General features: G+C 41.7%; 2 protein-coding genes across 2 annotated transcripts; both read left to right on the top strand.

The window, feature by feature from the left end:
• Positions 1–70: 70 nt before the first annotated feature.
• On the top strand, positions 71–5,475 carry vps51 (VPS51 subunit of GARP complex). Its single transcript, XM_084564703.1, has 11 exons — positions 71–474; positions 927–1,056; positions 1,155–1,301; positions 1,390–1,609; positions 1,764–2,679; positions 2,844–3,059; positions 3,183–3,266; positions 3,381–3,515; positions 3,616–3,737; positions 3,980–4,067; positions 4,153–5,475. Exons 1-11 carry the CDS (start codon positions 289–291, stop codon positions 4,411–4,413), a joined length of 2,505 nt encoding a protein of 834 aa, XP_084420829.1. The 5' UTR covers positions 71–288; the 3' UTR covers positions 4,414–5,475.
• Positions 5,476–6,604: 1,129 nt separating this feature from the next.
• tm7sf2 (transmembrane 7 superfamily member 2) lies at positions 6,605–17,975 on the top strand. Its single transcript, XM_084565484.1, has 10 exons — positions 6,605–6,789; positions 7,526–7,722; positions 9,658–9,712; positions 10,143–10,337; positions 11,885–11,988; positions 13,924–14,043; positions 14,139–14,307; positions 14,404–14,484; positions 14,624–14,746; positions 16,366–17,975. Exons 1-10 carry the CDS (start codon positions 6,684–6,686, stop codon positions 16,524–16,526), a joined length of 1,311 nt encoding a protein of 436 aa, XP_084421610.1. The 5' UTR covers positions 6,605–6,683; the 3' UTR covers positions 16,527–17,975.
• Positions 17,976–18,301: the final 326 nt, after the last annotated feature.

Here is an 18,301-nt window from a genome sequence, read left to right as displayed (position 1 = left end):
AGTAGCGCATTTCCGGACTGTGCGGCGTACGCACACTATTTGACGACGTAACACCGGATAGGCTACAAACCCGGAAACAGGAACGTTTCCAGCTAGCCGCTTTTATGTCGGATTATTTATCTTGAAAGGGCTTGTTATTTAGAAGTAGCAGTTAGGATAAGCAGACATTCGTTTGCTTGGGGCACGAATTTATTGTTTCAGGTCGTGGTTGTGTGTTGACATTTGGGAATCGGACGCCTTTCATCTTTGTTTATCGTAATTTGACTTCTTAGCTGGCCGGAGTTCAGTATGGACGGTGAGGCGGACGGCTCGGTGCCGCTGTCAGATGACTCCGGGAGGAGGCGTAAGGTGCACGGCATGCTGAAGCTCTACTATGGCCTGAACGAGGAAGGCAAGTCCCCTGAGCAGCCGGACTCCCTGGATCCCTGCGACATCAACGGGCCGCATTTTGACCCGGAGCACTACCTCAACAAGGTGAGAAACAGCTGTCGTGTTAACTGTTTACAATATCATAGTCACACAGTGGGCTCTGCGGTATTCGCGTAGGTGTACTTACTCTCCTATATGCTGTTGCTAAGTAATGTGAAATTAATTTCTAGAAGAATCTCTGCTTTTATTCAAATGAGGTAAGGAGCCAGTGGTAATATGTGAATGTAAGAAAACACCTCTCCTTTGTGAATGTCTCCTTTGTGAAAGGGGATTTAGATAAAGGCAAATGCATAACCCTTTGTGATTCTAATATAAACGCAAATCTATTTGAAAACATAATCCTCTTTATATTGCCAAGCACTGCACACATTAACTAGAGCTCATCCAGGCGACCGTATCCAGAGGAAACAAACTGCAATAACTTGAGGATATTGGGTTCAGAAACAGCTATTAAGGGTGGCTGCTGTAATCACTGTGTGTTTTGTGTCCAAATACAGCTCAGAAGGGAGTGCTCCCTTGCGGAGTTGATGGACCAGGAGACTTGCATGGTGAAGCAGATCCGCTCTTTGGACAGTGACATGCAGACGCTGGTGTATGAGAACTACAACAAGTTCATATCCGCTACAGGTGAAGGGAGCGTCATGCAGCGCTGTTGCAGTGTTATCTGTTGTTAAATTCTGCAAATCTGTGGAGTTGATATATCTTCCCTTGCTTTCTTTTGGCAGACACCATAAGAAAAATGAAGAATGACTTCAAAAAGATGGAAGATGAAATGGACTGCTTGTCTGCTAACATGGCAGCGATCACCGACTTCAGTGCTCGGATCAGCGGGACTCTTCAAGACCAGCACGCACAGATAACGAAACTCTCCGGTGAGACATAAACTTGCCGTTTATTTTGTTAAATCTGTTGTCAGGGATGTTGGGATGCTTATTTTTGTCTTGTCATGTTCCACCCCAGGGGTTCACACTCTGTTGAGGAAGCTGCAGTTTCTGTTTGAGCTGCCTGCTAGATTAAACAAGTGTCTGGAGCTGCAGGCATATGCTCAAGCAGTGAGCTCCCACCGGCGTGCGCGCTGTGTACTGCAGCAGTACAGCCACCTCCCCTCATTCAAGGGAATTCAGGATGACTGTCACGCCATCATGGACAAGCTGGCCCAGGAACTTCGACAAAAGTTCAGGTGGGATTTCCTTAATTTACATCCCTGTTAGAGACAAGCCTGTGGAGGGACACAAAGCACTCTGGATTAAGAATTGTGGTTGATCTGTCCCTTGTTTTACATTTTAGATTTCCTATAGATCATCTATTTCTGTCTGTTTTTGTTTCACTCACAGGGATGGCGGATCAAGCGCCAAAGATTTATCAGAGTGTGTGGAGCTGCTGCTACAGCTGGATGAGCCAGCAGAAGAGCTCTGTGATAAATTCCTGAGCCATGCACGGTCTCGACTCGAGTCTGAACTCCAAGGCCTGGAAGCAGAGATAAGACCTTACCCTTCTGCCTCAGCCGTGAAAGATGCTACTGCACACGGGGCGTCATCTTCTGCAGTTCCTGGATCGCCGACTGATAGCTCCCCAAAATCAAGCTCTCTGCCCTCTCCTACAACAAACACTGACATCCTGGAATTCATAGACAGAGGCTGCAACGAATTTGTGAGCAGTTTATGTTTAGTGATTACATCATATCAAGAACTGTTTATCAACCATGCTCAGACAGGGGAGCTAGCATCCAAAAATATTCCTCAGATGGCAAATGGTAAGCTGCACACCTTTGTGGATGATCTGGCTGCTCGCTATTTCTCGCTCGTGGAGCGGAGGATACAAGAGGAGAAAGGGGTGGGAGATAACTCTCTCTTGGTCCGCGCTCTCGACCGCTTTCACCGCAGACTTCAAGCTGTGGCCAAACTGCTGCCCGGCTCAGGTGTGCCAAACAAGGGGACTGAGATAGTGATACGGGCAGCGACGGAGCGAGTCAAGCAGTACCTCTCCGCTCTGCAGAGCTTCTACATGGACAGCTTGACAGACGTGAGGCAGGCCCTGGCGACACCTCGACTTTCTGTGGCTGGCGCTTCAGTGTCCGGGGGCGGAGGTTATCTAGGGGGAGCGGCCCCCGGCAGGGATGCTCCAAACAGCCTGCCAGAGCTGCTGTCGTCCCTGTCAGCCTCTATTCTCAACCAGATTAAGTCGGTGTTAGCATCAGTGCATCTCTTTACAGCTAAGGACATTACCTTCTCCAACAAGCCGTACTTCAAGGTGAATAGTTTTTTACATTCTACAAACATAAACTAAAACTCAACCAGTAGCTAATAACCGTATTAATTTGAACCTTTCATCTAATTTGTGACATCTTGTGTAATTAGAACCCTATATGTTGTTTCTGCACAATGAGAGTGACAGCAGATTTCTCTGTTTCCTAGGGTGAATTCTGTAGCCAGGGTGTACGGGAGAACCTGGTGGTGAGCTTCATCAAGTTTGTATGCCAGTCTTCTCGCCAGTTTTGCGAGAGCGCAGGAGACAAAGGAGGTTCAACCCCTCCAGCCCTTCTGTTGCTGCTGTCTCGCCTCTGCTTGGACTATGAAACCTCTACAATCTCCTACATACTCACGCTCACAGATGAGCAGTTCCTTGTGCAGGTATTACACTGCAGAAATACAGTACAGTCCTTAGAGATATGACAAAATCAAATCAGCATATTTCACTCCCAAAGCTTTTACTGCCACCTGAATACTTATCCTCTTCTTTTTGTACTCTTTCAGCACCACAATCCAGTAACACCCGTCACAACTTTATGTGCAGAAGCCCGGGAGGCAGCACAGAAACTACTCAACCATTATGTCAAGGTAGAGTTAAAATTAAAAAGCCTTTACCAGGCCAAGGCAAAGTTAAGAGAGCCATTGATGTAGGACAGTACATTTCCTCACATGTCGGTGGTGCTTTATTTTTTGTCTTTCCAGGTTCAGGGCCTGATTATCTCCCAGATGTTGAGAAAGAGTGTCGAAACCAGAGACTGGGTTAACACCATAGAGCCACGAAATGTCCGCGCAGTGATGAAGAGAGTTGTAGAGGACACCACCTCGATTGACGTGCAGGTGACTCTTTGGATATCGTTTGAAGTGTTGTCACAGCATGGTCCTCATGCTTTCATTAATTCATATGAACTATTGGTTTTATGAACGTCCTGCGTCATAGGTGGGTCTTTTGTATGAAGAAGGTGTGAGGAAGGCACACAGCAGTGACTCCAGCAAAAGGACTTTCTCTGTCTACAGCAGCTCCAGGCAGCCAGCCCGCTACGCTGCCAGCTACACTCCAAGGTACTGTGGCTGTAGACAGCACTTTGTTATATTTGTAACATTGTGCAAATGTTGTAACGTACTTATTTTTTACACCATTTAGTCGTTTTAAAAGTGCCAGGATTAGGTAATGACAAAGTCCAAAGAAGTTGTTGTATATGCTAGTGTGGAAGCCTGCACAAACATTTAATGTGAGAGTATAATACTTTACATCGTCTCAATTTTGGATTTGTTTGAGCACTTTGTTTTATGTTTACATGCAGTGCTCCTATGGACACCAATCTGCTGAGCAACATACACAAGCTGTTTTCAGAGAGGATTGATATCTTTAGCTCAGTGGAGTTCAACAAGGTAAGTGCAAGTCGTCATACACTCCTCAGGGGAGATAAGAAAACTTCTCTCACTTTCTCACTCACGGGCCTCTCCACCTCTTCAGGTCTCCGTGATGACGGGAATTATCAAAATCAGTTTAAAGACATTTCTGGAGTGTGTGCGCCTGCGCACCTTTGGCCGTTATGGGCTGCAGCAGATTCAGGTTGACTGCCACTACCTGCAGATGTACTTGTGGCGCTTCGTGTCTGACGAAAACCTTGTGCACTTTCTGCTGGACGAGATCGTGGGGAGCTCTGCCCACCGCTGCCTGGATCCTGCCCCGATGGAGCAGAGTGTGATCGAAGTCATCTGTGAAAGAGGTTAAGGCTCAAAGTGCAGAGAGATACAGTTACAGTGTACACTGGAATCCTGCATCCAATCGAATCACTTACTCTGTTTCACTTACTGTAAAATGTTTTATTGATCCAGATTGAAATTGCTCTGTTGTAATATTAGTCACAAATAACCATATCATTTATGGGAAAAGCTTAAATAACTATGGTCCTCAATAAGAAAAGAAAACATCTCAACACTAAAGCAAACCACAACATCTCTTGACTGTTATCTTTTCAAGAATCTTGAGTCACTGGCAGACAGTGAATTTGGAGCAAATCTGCATTTTCATCCAAGGCACTAGGGTTTAATGTTGTAGTTGTCAAACCACGCCATATGACATATTAAATCTCCCCTCTGCCTGCAAAGATAGAAGAAAATTAACCATTATACAAGCTCCACTGTTTTAGCACATGAAGGAAACATGTTGAATGTGAACAGAGAATATTAATGTCTAAAGAGAAAAGTTGTGTTCTGTGGAAATCTCATGTATTAATTAAACCTTTTCAAGGGTCCATCGCTGAATAATTTGTGACCTGAATGCCTTCTTTGATTGTGTAACACTACCCGCAGGAGGTTTGTTGTTTTTGTGCATATCCCCAGAGATGCACAGTAGGTTTAAGGTGGGGTTAATTGTGCATATCTACAATAAAAGTGAATGAAAGTTCAAATGTGTGTTCATTACAAAACACGGCTCACGTTACACATGTCTGTCATATTGTGTTTTTTTTAGGGAGCAGCCCCAGTGCTGTCAGACAAGTCTTAGAAGGCATTAAACCCGACAGTTTACCGATAACAATTGCAATTCAGGTGTATTTCATAAGATCTGCTGCTATAGCGTACATCCGACTGTCGCCACCTGACGAGCGCTTTTGATTGGCCAATGCTCCGTGTCTCCACCCTCTTCTGATGGTCAAGGAGATATCTGATTGGCTGAGAGACAATTTCCTGAATGTGTGGGCGGTTCCGTCTGCAGTGAGTTGGATGCACTCACAGGAGCAGCATAGCCGTCTAGAGTCCCGTTTACATCTTCACGCTGCCTACTGGTAAGACTCTTTACTGTAATACTGTAATACAAGACAGACAGCTCCTTTTATTCGCTAAATTTTGTGGAAGCCTCGAGTTTCTCTCGCGTTCAGAGCAATTCACCAGGTGAACGGCCTTTGTCTCACCTTTCACGATAGAGCTGTCAGTGCATTCACACAGTGACCACCAACAGTTTGACCTGAACTTTGTCTCAGTCATTTATGGCTGTAGTAGGCTGTCGAACTGAAATATAATTACCATTTACTGACACTTAGACGTCTCATTGCTTATTCAGTTAACACTTTTTGAATGTGTTCTTACTTATATTTTTCTATATTTTGTTGTCCATTTAGTTTATTTGTATTATTTTTGTAGTAATTGAAAAAAGCTTTCCCATTCAGAAAATTCCATCTGCCTGATAAATCCGAATCTTTGAAAGAAGTACTCGGATCCTTTACTCAATAGCACACATGTCACTATGTACATTTGTTCTACTAAAGGTTAGAATCCCTCTTTTCAAAACAGTACTAAAGTAAAAACATGGAAGACTTACTGTGTGTCTTTGCTTCAAGTCAAATCTGAGCACGCCTAGTCAGCCACAATAGCTGGGTCTTCAAACTGTCGTCATCATTTATCTTTATGTGGCAGCTTATCACTTGTTATCTTGATGAGTGAAAAAGTGTTTAATTCAATCCAGTTGAACACATTCACAATCTACAACCTCCAAAATGATCATACAGTTGAATCACCACCTTTCTGACACTGCTCGAACATAAACCGAACATAAACACAGTCCTGAAAGATGATTTAGAGCAGGAGTGTTGTATAAGAATGCATTTGTTTTCATTAGTGTACCTAATGAACTGGCACGTGAGTGTATTTTGATGCCAGCTGCTGCTACTAGATGACTATAGTGGTGTAAAAACTACATACCAGCAGACTTGGAAATACTCATGTAAAGTACAGATACCTTAAAGTCTGTACTTACAGACTTTTAATGATTAAAGCAAGGATATGTAAATATATTTTAACTGTGCTAAGCTCGAAGGTTACTGCAGAATATATAAATGCTTTTTGTAAGTGTGGAATAAGCTTGATTCAAGAAGTAGCTTTTGTTACAAATCCCTGTCCATCAGCATCAGCATCACAAAGACCTGTTACTTACAGCTTCCTGATGTCAGTTTACTGCTTGGTATTACCATGTAACTACTGCAATTATCTTTCTTTTTCACTGAGATGTTTTTTCTGCCTTACTACAGGAGTCCAATCATGAGGCCAAACAGTCAAGCACTCAAGCACAGACTGCCACATGACACAGAGAAGGAATTTGGAGGAACGCTGGGTGAGTCGTAGCTCTGCGCCATCTCAACTTTGACTTGAGATGACAGTACTGCGGCCACTGCATTGTATTTGTTCCATTCATGTGTTCGCTACATTGAAGGTGAACATGAAGTGAAACATCTTATTGGATAAAACACGACTTTATAAACTAAATTAAAGAAAAGAAATAAATCAGGTAACAATACGAAAGAACTTTGATACTAATGTGCCGTGTATGATGTGGAGATGCTGTTTTAGTTAAGATTTATTGTTTAATAAAACTGGACAGATCTTTCACAGGGGTAAAGATCAGTAGCTTCACACCATCGAGACCAACAAAGACTCTTCTTGAGAATCATTACAGACAAATCCATCAACATCCGTGTGTGTGTGTACACTGCTGATGTTTAGTTCCCCGCTGTGTTCCTCGATTTGAGCATCACAGTTAATTTACTTTCCAGCTGTTTTAAAAGTAAAATCATGTTTTGCTTTGACAGTCAAGCACTCTGCAAATGTCATATCTGACGATACTGAACAGAATCACATGTTTACACACAGCTTATTTAATTGGTTTCCTATTATGCTGTTATTTTCTTTGATTATTCACGTTCAACATTCCCAAGTTTTTTTTCTGATGCGTTTTCACTTCTTTTTTTTTTTTTTATATTGCCACAGCTTCAGGCTTTTGCTCTGCTGTGTCAGCCAGGTTTTATAAACAAACACACACATCTCATATTCATCTGTTGTATGTTTCTCAGGAGCCATATGCATTCCCATCTTTCTTCCGCTCACGGTGTTATTCCTCATTTCTGTGAGTCGATCTCCTGAGGCCAGTGTGTTCCAGTGGCCCCCTCTCCTTCCCTCCATTGACCAGCTGTGGGACCCTCTGGCCCCGGTGCTTCTGCTGGGATGGATCTCTCTGCACGCCCTGCTCTATTTGATGCCAGTAGGAAAGGTATGACAAGTTCATCAGAGTGCTTGAAGGGTACGTTTACACAGAAACCTTTAGTGACTATGATGAAACAAACCCATGTGTAATCCCTATCACCATTATTTTTTACGGTATAATGCACAGATGGGTGAGCATTAAGGAGGGCATATAGAAGATTTCAGTCCTCACTGATTGGGCAACACCTGTAGTTACTGGTGGTCAGCAAAATAACCTACTATAGAGAAGTCAGACCAGAGCCTATCTGGACTTTGTCCATCATTCTGTGGTCTGATTTTATGCTGTACATTGCAGCACAACAGCAGGACACAATGAAAGGAGTTGGTTAGCTGGTTGCTGGTTAGACTGTTACCATCTGACAGCTCATCTGCCTGCTCCTTTTTGTTCCAGGACTTCCTGAAATATTTCAAACTAATGCGCTGTCAAATAAAATGAAATGAAATTCGTCAACAAAAATTTTTCATAGAAGCATTTAGCAGATAGTGGTGTGAAGCTGCTTCGGCAGTAAACCCAGTACTCATAGGGCTTTGTTTGACGACAGTTAAACATTCTGACTTAATATGCAGATATCTGATTATAGAGATTATAATTTTTGTACTCCAATATACTCCAATCTGCCACAACATTAAAACCAGTGACAGGAGAAGCCTTGTGACAATTCATTGTTCTGCTGGAAATCATTTGGACCTGGCATTCATCCATGTGGATGTTACTTAGACATGTAGCACCCACCTAGACCAGACCAGGCACCCCCACCCCATAGCAATGACACTCCTTGATGGCAGCAGCCATCCCCAGCAGGATGCAGCCTGACACAGAAACACACACAAAAATGGTTTAGGACTCAAACAGCAAAAGGTGTTGTCCTGGCCTAGATCCCAAACTAATCAACTGTGGGATGATCCACAGAGGCCCCTCCCCTCAACCCATAGATGGTTTCTACCTATTGATACTCAAAGCGCTTTACAGTCACAGACATCTACCCATTTGCTCACACAAGCACACACAATCACACTGGGGTTCGGTGTCTTGCTCAAGGACACTTCGGCATGCACATTCCGGGCATCGAACCGCTAACCCTCTGGTTCGTGGAACGGTAGGACCCAAAGGCCCCCACTAACAACATTCTGTTGCCAGACACCACAGGGCACCCTCAGAAGGCCCATGTCCATTCTCTGATGAGTCATAACTGTTTTGGAGGCACAAGGGAGAGCTATATAATATTAGGTGGTCATATTGTTATGCCTGATTGCTGTATACATACTGCAATAGTTCTACTCACTAGTGGGCCATAGGCACAGTCATCATATTGTTACCTAATTTGGCAACAAATAGTGGCTTAACAGCCATCTATTAAAATTATTTCATACTAATAAATACACTTTTTATTACCATTTTCTTTTACAAAATTTATTTAAACGGAGAGACTGTTGTGGACTGTGGTCGCAAGTGATAATTACAAAACACCTGAGCACTCATTCTTTTCAATCTGCTGAATTCTAAACATAATTTTGCTTCTCTGTGACATATATTATAACAGAAGTAAACAAACGAAAAAAGTTATAAAGTCCGTCCTCGTATTGATCACTAACTTTAGTAGCGATCAGTACGTATTTGGAGTATTATTACACCCAGGCGAACGTCCTGGGTGTAATGAAACAAGCCTGGATTTTTAACTTTTTATTTGCATAGGGATAATTTGTTTCTATATTTATTATATTAGCCTCACCCAACCTGAGCATGATTCGATCGGCTGCATATAATTTACAAAACTCTGATTAGCTGATTATTAATTACATATCAATATTAGATAAGATTCCCTGTGTTGTATTATTTGACTCTTATACTTTTCAGCTGTCCTTATGATTTTGTAAAGTCACCCCTCTAACCATTAGTATGTGTGCACAACGTAATTTATGTTTGATTCTGTTATTCCTGCAGGTGTCTGAAGGATTAGTGCTGAGGGATGGAACACGACTCAAGTACCCCATAAATGGTAGTGTTGGATCTGGGGGGCAGGGTTTATTGCTGCTGATGAGTAAATTTAATCAGACTTACTGTATGGAAGTTTTATTTTAAGGATTATTTTTTTTCTTAAATCTGCACATGTTGAAACATTTAAAATTCTTAGTCATTTGTTAAGTGTGAAATGTTTTCTTATTATTACTGCAGCTTTATGTTTCACAGCAACGTTTTACTATTACATGTGTTTTTGTTGTAAATCCTTTGTTCACATTGGAAAGGAAAGGAAGGTCCAAAAGTCATGTTCAAATTCCACACTGACCACCTGGTCTGACCTTGAGCTTTCGTTTACCTTAGTTACACAATGCTCCACTGTTTATTTACTTCCATTGCAGCCTCTGTTAGTGTGCTTATGTCTCTCCTCTGGGCTACAGCAGTTCGTTTTGTTTGTTTCCCTCCCTCAGGTTTTCATGGCCTGTGCATCAGCGGTTTGTTGCTGCTGTTGCTGCTAGGGCTCGGTGCTCCTCTGTGCTATCTGTTTGAGATGCTGTTGCCTCTGGCAGTGTGTGCAATAGTGGCGTCATCCCTGTTATCCGTCTACCTCTACATCCGCTCCTTTTGGGCTCCTTCCCATGCTCTCGCAGCAGGGGGCAATACAGGTGAGAGCTGAGGTTACAGCTATTGCTGGTGTACCGTACATTTTAAGGTGTAGTGGAACATTTTGGTATTCCTGTGGGTAATTATTCAACCACCAAGCTCTGCAGGAGCCCCAGGCATCAAGTGAATGCTCTCTTTCAAGTAACCTGACCCTGCTGTACAGGCTGCGCTGCGCTCTGCTGCATCTCAAGGAAGAAAGGTTTCAGTGCTGTGATTTTGATTCTGTTAACTGTCATCACAGTTTGTGAAAAGAATAAAATGAGCAAGACTACAAAATGTTGTTTTCAAGGCCAGGCTATGAAATCCAGTGTGCACAGAATGTAGGCTGGAGAAAGCAAAATAAATGAAGAGCCAGTGACTACAGATAGAGGGCAACAAGCTTCATCAAGTACAGCTGATTTAGACTCATCTAAATCAGTTGTACTTGGTATTTTCTATCATTTATCAGTTCGTAAATCATTTTAGTCTCAATGATAAGCTAAATTAAGGGTGGTGAGCTAAAAAGTCCATAAAAAACTGCCCCCACTATTCACAACCTCATAAACGGATGTTCCCGGTAAGATCCAAGTTCACCAGTCCTGCACCCAACCTCCTGTGTCGTAACCTTGAGTTCACAGGTTCTATATGAAGTCAAGCCTGTAGGCCAGAGGAACTTCCTTGCCCGCGTTTTTTTGTGGTAGAATGGCCTGTAACCCCTCTTTTGTTAATGCTCCTGCAAAGTCTGCCGGGCCAATAACATCGTTTGGGTGGCCTTCATGTGGTGATGGACAGAAGAGTAACAGTGACTTAGTTGTCTGAGCACCATGGAGTTGATCGATTTTTGGACTATCAACATGCAAAGTGTTTTTTGTTTTTTTTTCTCTCTCGGTATTGGTTGAAATCCAAATGGCTTGCTACTAGACTCATTCTGATGAGAACTGGCTATAGCAAGCTATTTGAAGGTGGCACAAGCCCATGAGTTGCAACGTGTTTGCTGGCATTTTGAAAATGGTGAATTATTATATTGTATATATATTTTGTAGAGGTTTCATTGTAATTTTACAATTTTACTGCAGGTCTAAAGAAATCATTGACATTTCCAACAGCCCCATCCTTTATGCTTAGCTTTTAGCTTACTCAACTGTCTAGACCCCAGCAGTTGCCTGGCAACTAGTGGTGTTACCAATTGAATGGCATGTTCACAAGTTTCATTTGAAGACTTTCTGAGCATGTCATAGCCAGTGAGCTGCTACCTTTTCAGGACTCTTATGCTGGACATAACTAAATGGAATGCAGCCATTCATGAACGCTGTTAATTACGGATTAGGCTTTACTTGCATTACATTTCAAAATGTTATAAGTGACAAAGGCCTTTTATATCTAACAATGTATGCATCAGAGAGTGGATTGTTGGTTATAACTCCTGATACAATAGCTGATATGTCAGACTCACTGCAGATCAGGGTTAATTTATGTTTCATTTTTCATTTACAGCATGTACCCACTGACACCAAAGCACAGCATTGCATGTAATAATAAACTTCCTGTGTATTGCTTTAATTTGTTTTAGGAAATCCCCTGTATGACTTCTTCATCGGACGAGAGCTAAACCCCCGGATTGGAAACTTTGACCTGAAGTACTTCTGTGAGCTCAGACCAGGTCTAATTGGCTGGGTGAGTTTGATCTGTCATCGGCCAAATACCAAGAGCAATTTTATTGAGTCTAATTATTTTACTAGCTATCATTTTCTCACAATCAAGCAAGTCTGATGACTACTGTATGGTATGCATGAACAGTGCTGGTCATTTCTGGGTGAGCTCTCAACACAACCAACAGGTGGCGATGTTGCTCTCCTCTGATCCCCTGTACTAAGTTGCAGCCTGTGAGTCTGAAACAGTCAGAAGCTTTTCTCCCTGATGACCTGACACACTGAGAGATTTGTTGGAGGACAGCGGCGCACATCATCTGCATCTGAGTCATCAAAGACGACGTTTTGATTTCCCACCGAGAATTACAAATAAGATTCCTAAAATTAGAACACGGCTCCCTTCACTAGTCATAAAAGACAACACTGAGACACGTTATACTAGAAAGTGTCGATGTAATGAGTCTTTGTGTTTCTGTGTCTTCACAGTATGAACAGTTAAACCTTTGCACATCTGAATGTTTCAAAGCCATGTGCGTAGGAGGGCACAGAAAAAGCGTCCACCAACTGACCACAGACAGTGTGTGGGATAGTTTCATTTCCTGCTGAAGTTAGAAGTCAGTTTTCAGTATGAAGTATTTACTCTTGCCATGTATTTACATTCATCATAAATTCTGATTAATGAATGTGTGACAAAATACTCTTTCAGTAGCATCACATCATTCTGCGTACCATATGAACATCTACATAACTATACGTTGATCACATTTAAATGCATCATAAAGCTATCTTGCACAAGGAGGTAGAGTTAATATATTTTTTTGTAGAAATGTATTTATGTAACTGAAACAGAAATGAAAGCTTTCTGTGGAGTTCATGCCAAAACTGAGGGGCCTGGTCTCAGGAAGGTATTGCAGCATCAGCAGCTGGGTTTTCATTATGCATCATTTTGAAGAAAAAAAAAAAAACACATTTGACAGCTAGTGCCACATCGGTTAATCATTCATATGATTAGTCGAAAGGCAAACGTTTGACTGTCAGTCTCGGGACGCTCGCACATTCTTTTGTTGTCTGGGGCTCCGTGCTTCAGCTTATTCACTTTTAACCTAAAATAATGGCTATTACATTAAAGTGCCAAGTCTGACCTTTCCTCATGTGTAGGCGTGTGTCAGCACTGAGAGGGCTATGTGAGAGATACAGTTGAACACACAGTCCCCACACTGCAAGGGTTCAGAAGTAATTGGACGTTTGACTACTACATTCATGCACAAATGAGATCACATGTGCCTCATAGCTGTCATTTAGATTGAGGACGTCGATGGGGGTAGTAGTTATGTGACCATGCAAGAGCACAAGATAACAATGAGGCTCAAAAACCTGCCAGAGAGCCAAGTTGGTTTGGTAGAAAACGACCTGCAGATGACTTGGTGGGGGGGGGGGGGTGACAGACTAATGAGGAGTCTCGTGAATGAGCGGTCAAAATTGAGACTGTAATGAATTATATTTTATTCAAATTGATTATGTTGAAGCAAAGGACAAAAAAAATGTCCAAATAATAACATTCGCCAGTGTTTCTTATTAATCTGTGAGCTATTTCTGATATGACATGAGAAAATATTCAAATGTTAAGCCTCACAAATGTGATTATTAGCTGTTTTGACTTTTGGACTGCGCAGATACAACTAGGCATTTGAATATCAGCATGGGCTTCAGGGAAATTGGGTCATGTAATTTCCATCGATTTCACGGACCAAAACAATTATTCGGTCAATTCAGATTATAATTGGAAGAATATATGATAGTAGAAATAAACAGCTTGTTGCAGCCTCAGTGACAGCATTCACAAATTGCCGCATTTCGGGATCTTTGATGTTTCAGCATGATCACAGAATGAGACTACCTGCTGTTAGTTGAGAAGTGCAGGTGAAACCACTCGTGTTTATCATCACTCATGTCCCCTCAGGTGGTCATAAACCTCGGCATGCTGATGAAGGAGGTGGAACTCCGAGGTTCCCCCTCGCTCGCCATGATACTGGTCAACAGTTTCCAGCTGCTGTATGTGGCAGACGCTCTGTGGAATGAGGTGAGGGCAATGAGCCTGAATTCCTCTTTTAGATTTTAAAAAGTAGTCATCTTTGTGTTTTTAACTGCTCCCTTTACTTGACCGTGTCTCACCAGGAGGCTGTTCTGACTACCATGGACATTGTGCATGATGGTTTTGGTTTCATGCTGGTCTTTGGTGACCTGGTCTGGGTTCCCTTCACATACGGCCTGCAGGCGGCCTTCCTGGTGGTGCACCCACGGACCCTCACTGCTCTCGAGGCTGCAGCTATAATAGCACTGAATGGTCAAGATCTTTTTTTTTTTAATTATTATTAGGCTGACATATGTTGTGAGTCATGGTTTAATACAGTGGTATTAACTGTTCTCTTTTCTCCGTCAGGCGTTGGATATTACATTTTCAGAAAATCCAACTCGCAGAAGAACCAGTTCAGACGAGACCCTTCTCATCCAAGTGTTGCAAGTCAGTCATTTTACATTTTTTACCTTATTCTCTAAATCCTCACGAAAACACAAACCACAATATTCTATTATTCTCCTCATATCAGAAAAGGTGAGACGTGGATCTTTTTAAGTATATTTTATTGCATTCTCCGTGACAGGACTGGAGACCATTGCAACAGCAACAGGTAAGCGGCTGCTGGTGTCTGGCTGGTGGGGTCTCGTACGTCATCCCAATTACCTCGGAGACCTCCTCATGGCCCTGGCGTGGTCCCTGCCGTGTGGTAAGACAGCTTAAAAGCTTTAGAAAATATTAGAAATTATGGATGAACTCATAGAGATGACTGTGTGGCTGAGTATTAACGATACAGAGCCATATTTACTATCAGATAGCACTAGCTGGTGTCTTTAATACTGACTCTGTCCTTTGCTTGGAGTCCACCTAGAGATCGTTCATAATACAGTTTATTAGTCCCTGTCTGAACAGTGGACGGACAAAACATTACAAACAACCCTCAACTAAATGCCAGTCCAACTTGACAAGGATATTAAAAATTCAGCTTTTGTTTTGTTGATAAATCTAAGTGATCAGTTTAGATGGTTTCTCTCAAAAGTCTTTTAATCAGTTTTGATTCCTTTTTTCTATTACTATGTTCCCGAATGGCATATTGTTTAACCTGGAGGTATTTGTTTAAAAAAGTCATACCCCATTTTTATGAAAGTTTTTTTTTTTATTTTTTTTGATACGTTATTAAGCAGAAACAAGCAAATAACTTCTACTGACGTAATAATGTTTTATAGTCATCTTTGCTCATTCACTGGACTAAAAGCCACAGTCAACCTTGATTTGAAACTGTGTTCGTGATCACCCAGTAAATATAATGGCTCTCGTTTAGTCTTTTTTCCTGGCGTTCACCGACTGTGCAAAAAATGTCCGGCTCTTTAACTGGTCAGTGGTTCTTTAAATAACTGTATCTGATAACTGCATCCAGAAATGAGTTTGCACCAACACAGTAATGCTGCATGTCTGAAAACAATGAGCTGACAGTAAAAAGTAAAAAGCTCAGAAGATGAAGGCAACTGGGGCTGAATGATAATTTAAGTTCATCCCCTCTACATCCACACTGTAGTCTTCTGGTCCATGGTTATAGGAGTACTGATTATAGATGCTTTCAATCAGGACATGTCACATACTAAATAGGCAAGTAACTTGTAACTTAGTAACTTGCAGTTTCTGTGCTCTCTAGTCATTTTGCTTAGTACCAAAAACGTATTTACATCTTAATCACTGTGATTGTTTCTTTCTGATTTCATTCCGCTCCGTGTTAAGTAATTATTATGCATTCGTGACTGGAGACGTAACAAAAGCGTTTATGATCCCTTGGATCTCTACTTCCCGAAATGGTGACTGTGAGACTTTTGTTTCAGCTGACACAGACTTCTCATTGCTATTCAACTCGATGTGACTCACTTGCGCTGCTTTTGTAACTGAGACGTATACTGTAGTTCCTGTCTTGTTATGTAAGCCGCAAACTACAAAATGATGCATTAATGAAACCTAATCTTGGAACAGATGAAGGCTGCGCACACAAAGATCGCTCGTGGATAAAGACTGAAGAAACGCAGACCAAAAAAACTCCGTCTGAAGTGCAGTCTCAGAAACTGACCAATGAGTCAAATCAACGTTTTGAACATTAAGAGCTTAATCAAGCTTTATTCAGTGCAGGGCTTTTATATAATACAGACTGAAATGATTTAAACAGCTATTTGCAGATGTCGGCGTACACTTGATTACAGCTTCTTTAGAGCTATTCACATCCTAAATGATGATGTCCATTGTATTATAAGACGCTGTTCTTGAATCATAACTAAAACATTATTTTTTTTTTTCCTTTCACTTCAGGATTTTCCCATCTACTACCTTACTTCTATGTCATATACTTCACCGTCCTGCTGATTCACAGAGAGGCCCGCGATGAGAGACAGTGCAGGGCCAAGTATGGACTTGCGTGGGAGACCTACTGCCGACGTGTCCCCTACAGGATCTTCCCGTATATATACTGAAAAGGAAAGCATGTGTAGGGGGAACGGGACCAAAACTGTCACACAGCATCCTTGTCTCTGCGAGTGCACACAAACTTAGCTAGAGCTCGGAATGTAAATCCAGCTTCCGTTAACACAGTAATAACTGGTGCTGCCATCGGGAATCTGCAGGGAGAGCTCACAACTTCAATCAGCCTTGATTTGTAAAAGGCTACAGTCCAGTTACAAAATGATGGATCACCACTTCAGTTCCTTGCATTTTTGACTTTGAAACCCTGCGGCAATCTGAAGGTAAAATCTGTCGGCACTACACGCGTCCCTTTTTGAAAAATACAGGGTAAAACATGAAAAGCACTGACTGGAATACCGAAACAAAAATACCAGTGCCTTTGTTAATTGAAAAGACTGCATCACAGCATTTTTATTATTTTTTACAATGTCATCTTTTTTGTGACGTGTATGGTTGCCTGTGAAATACATTTGAAATAAAACATACACACTACATTTGATTATGCATCTTAATTGTGCTTGCATGTTAGGTTATTCAGAAATAATATTTTAATTTGGAGGAGCTCTATTCTCTTAACACTGTCACATTAACTATTAACTGTATTTATTTTTGGAGGTCACTGCATTTGCAACACGTACACAGTGTCCGATAAGTCTGGACCCATAGGCACTTCTAATATTTTTTTATGATTTTGCAGGTAAACCATGTCACTGACTTGAGAGGAGAGAGTTCAAGTTATTTTGCTGGTTGGGACTCGCAGTCACCGAATAGTGGCACTGGACACATTGTGTAAAAAATTTGGGGTCTGTTTTGTAATTTTATTGTTTTTTTCCTATGGGTCCAGACTTATGGGACACCCTGTATTACCTCAGTGACTGGTAATCTTCTAATGCTGGAGAGATGGCAGCATGTCGCTTCTGCATTTTCCTAACCTGTTAGCATCATCTTGTTTAATAGATTCTTAACCTAAAAAAACATGTTCCATCTTGAAGTCTTCCATCAGAGCAGGCTGACTCACTGTGGAGGTGACCGGTGGCCACGTTGTTAGTGGACCTGTGTGCTCACTAAGTAGCTTGTTTCATGACTGTGAGATATTACAGTCAGTCACTTGGTTCACTTGGCACTTTAATGCTGGAGTTTGTGTCTTTTTCTGCCCCTTTTTCGAACACATTGAAACCCCTTTCCTATTGAGGAGAGATGAGGTTTCGTGTAAAGAAAAAATAAATATCATAATGTAAGTATCATATTTGCCCTTTTCCATTATAAATCACCCTGCATCTATGTGGCAAATTATGCCTCTCTCACATGCAGGGAGGCGTGCGCATACAGACGACAGAGCACTCTGCCGATGCACACCTTCAGCTTTCATCCTTCAAGCCCATTTACAGTACAGTTGGCCTCTGGCCTCGCCTACACAAGCTATTTTGTGTTGTTGTTTCTTTTTTTCCGTTTGCTAAGTGCAAATTAGGACTGGGCTTTTATAACGCCATGTCTACACATGGTGACTGGATGAATTAATACAAAAGCTTCTTAGCTCTTTATAGCTATATTTGGTATTTGCTTTGTTGTTATTTTTTCCATGTCTTTTGCCACGCTTTTGCAAGTTTAATATTAATATTGTACATTTTAACGGTTTATTTTAGTGTTCAACTTGAGTTTCAATGTAGTGTTATAATATTTGTCTACAGCCAATGACCCTAGCACATATTGATGACCTATCACACCGATATATATTTTTTACAATGCCTTAAAACACACACATTCGTCAATAATTTTAAACTAATGC

This window comes from Chelon labrosus, assembly GCF_963514085.1.
Source record: "Chelon labrosus genome assembly, chromosome: 17".
NCBI lineage: Eukaryota > Metazoa > Chordata > Actinopteri > Mugiliformes > Mugilidae > Chelon > Chelon labrosus.
The sequence above is the reverse complement of the archived record's forward strand: the minus strand, read 5'-3'. Positions and strand labels throughout refer to the sequence as shown.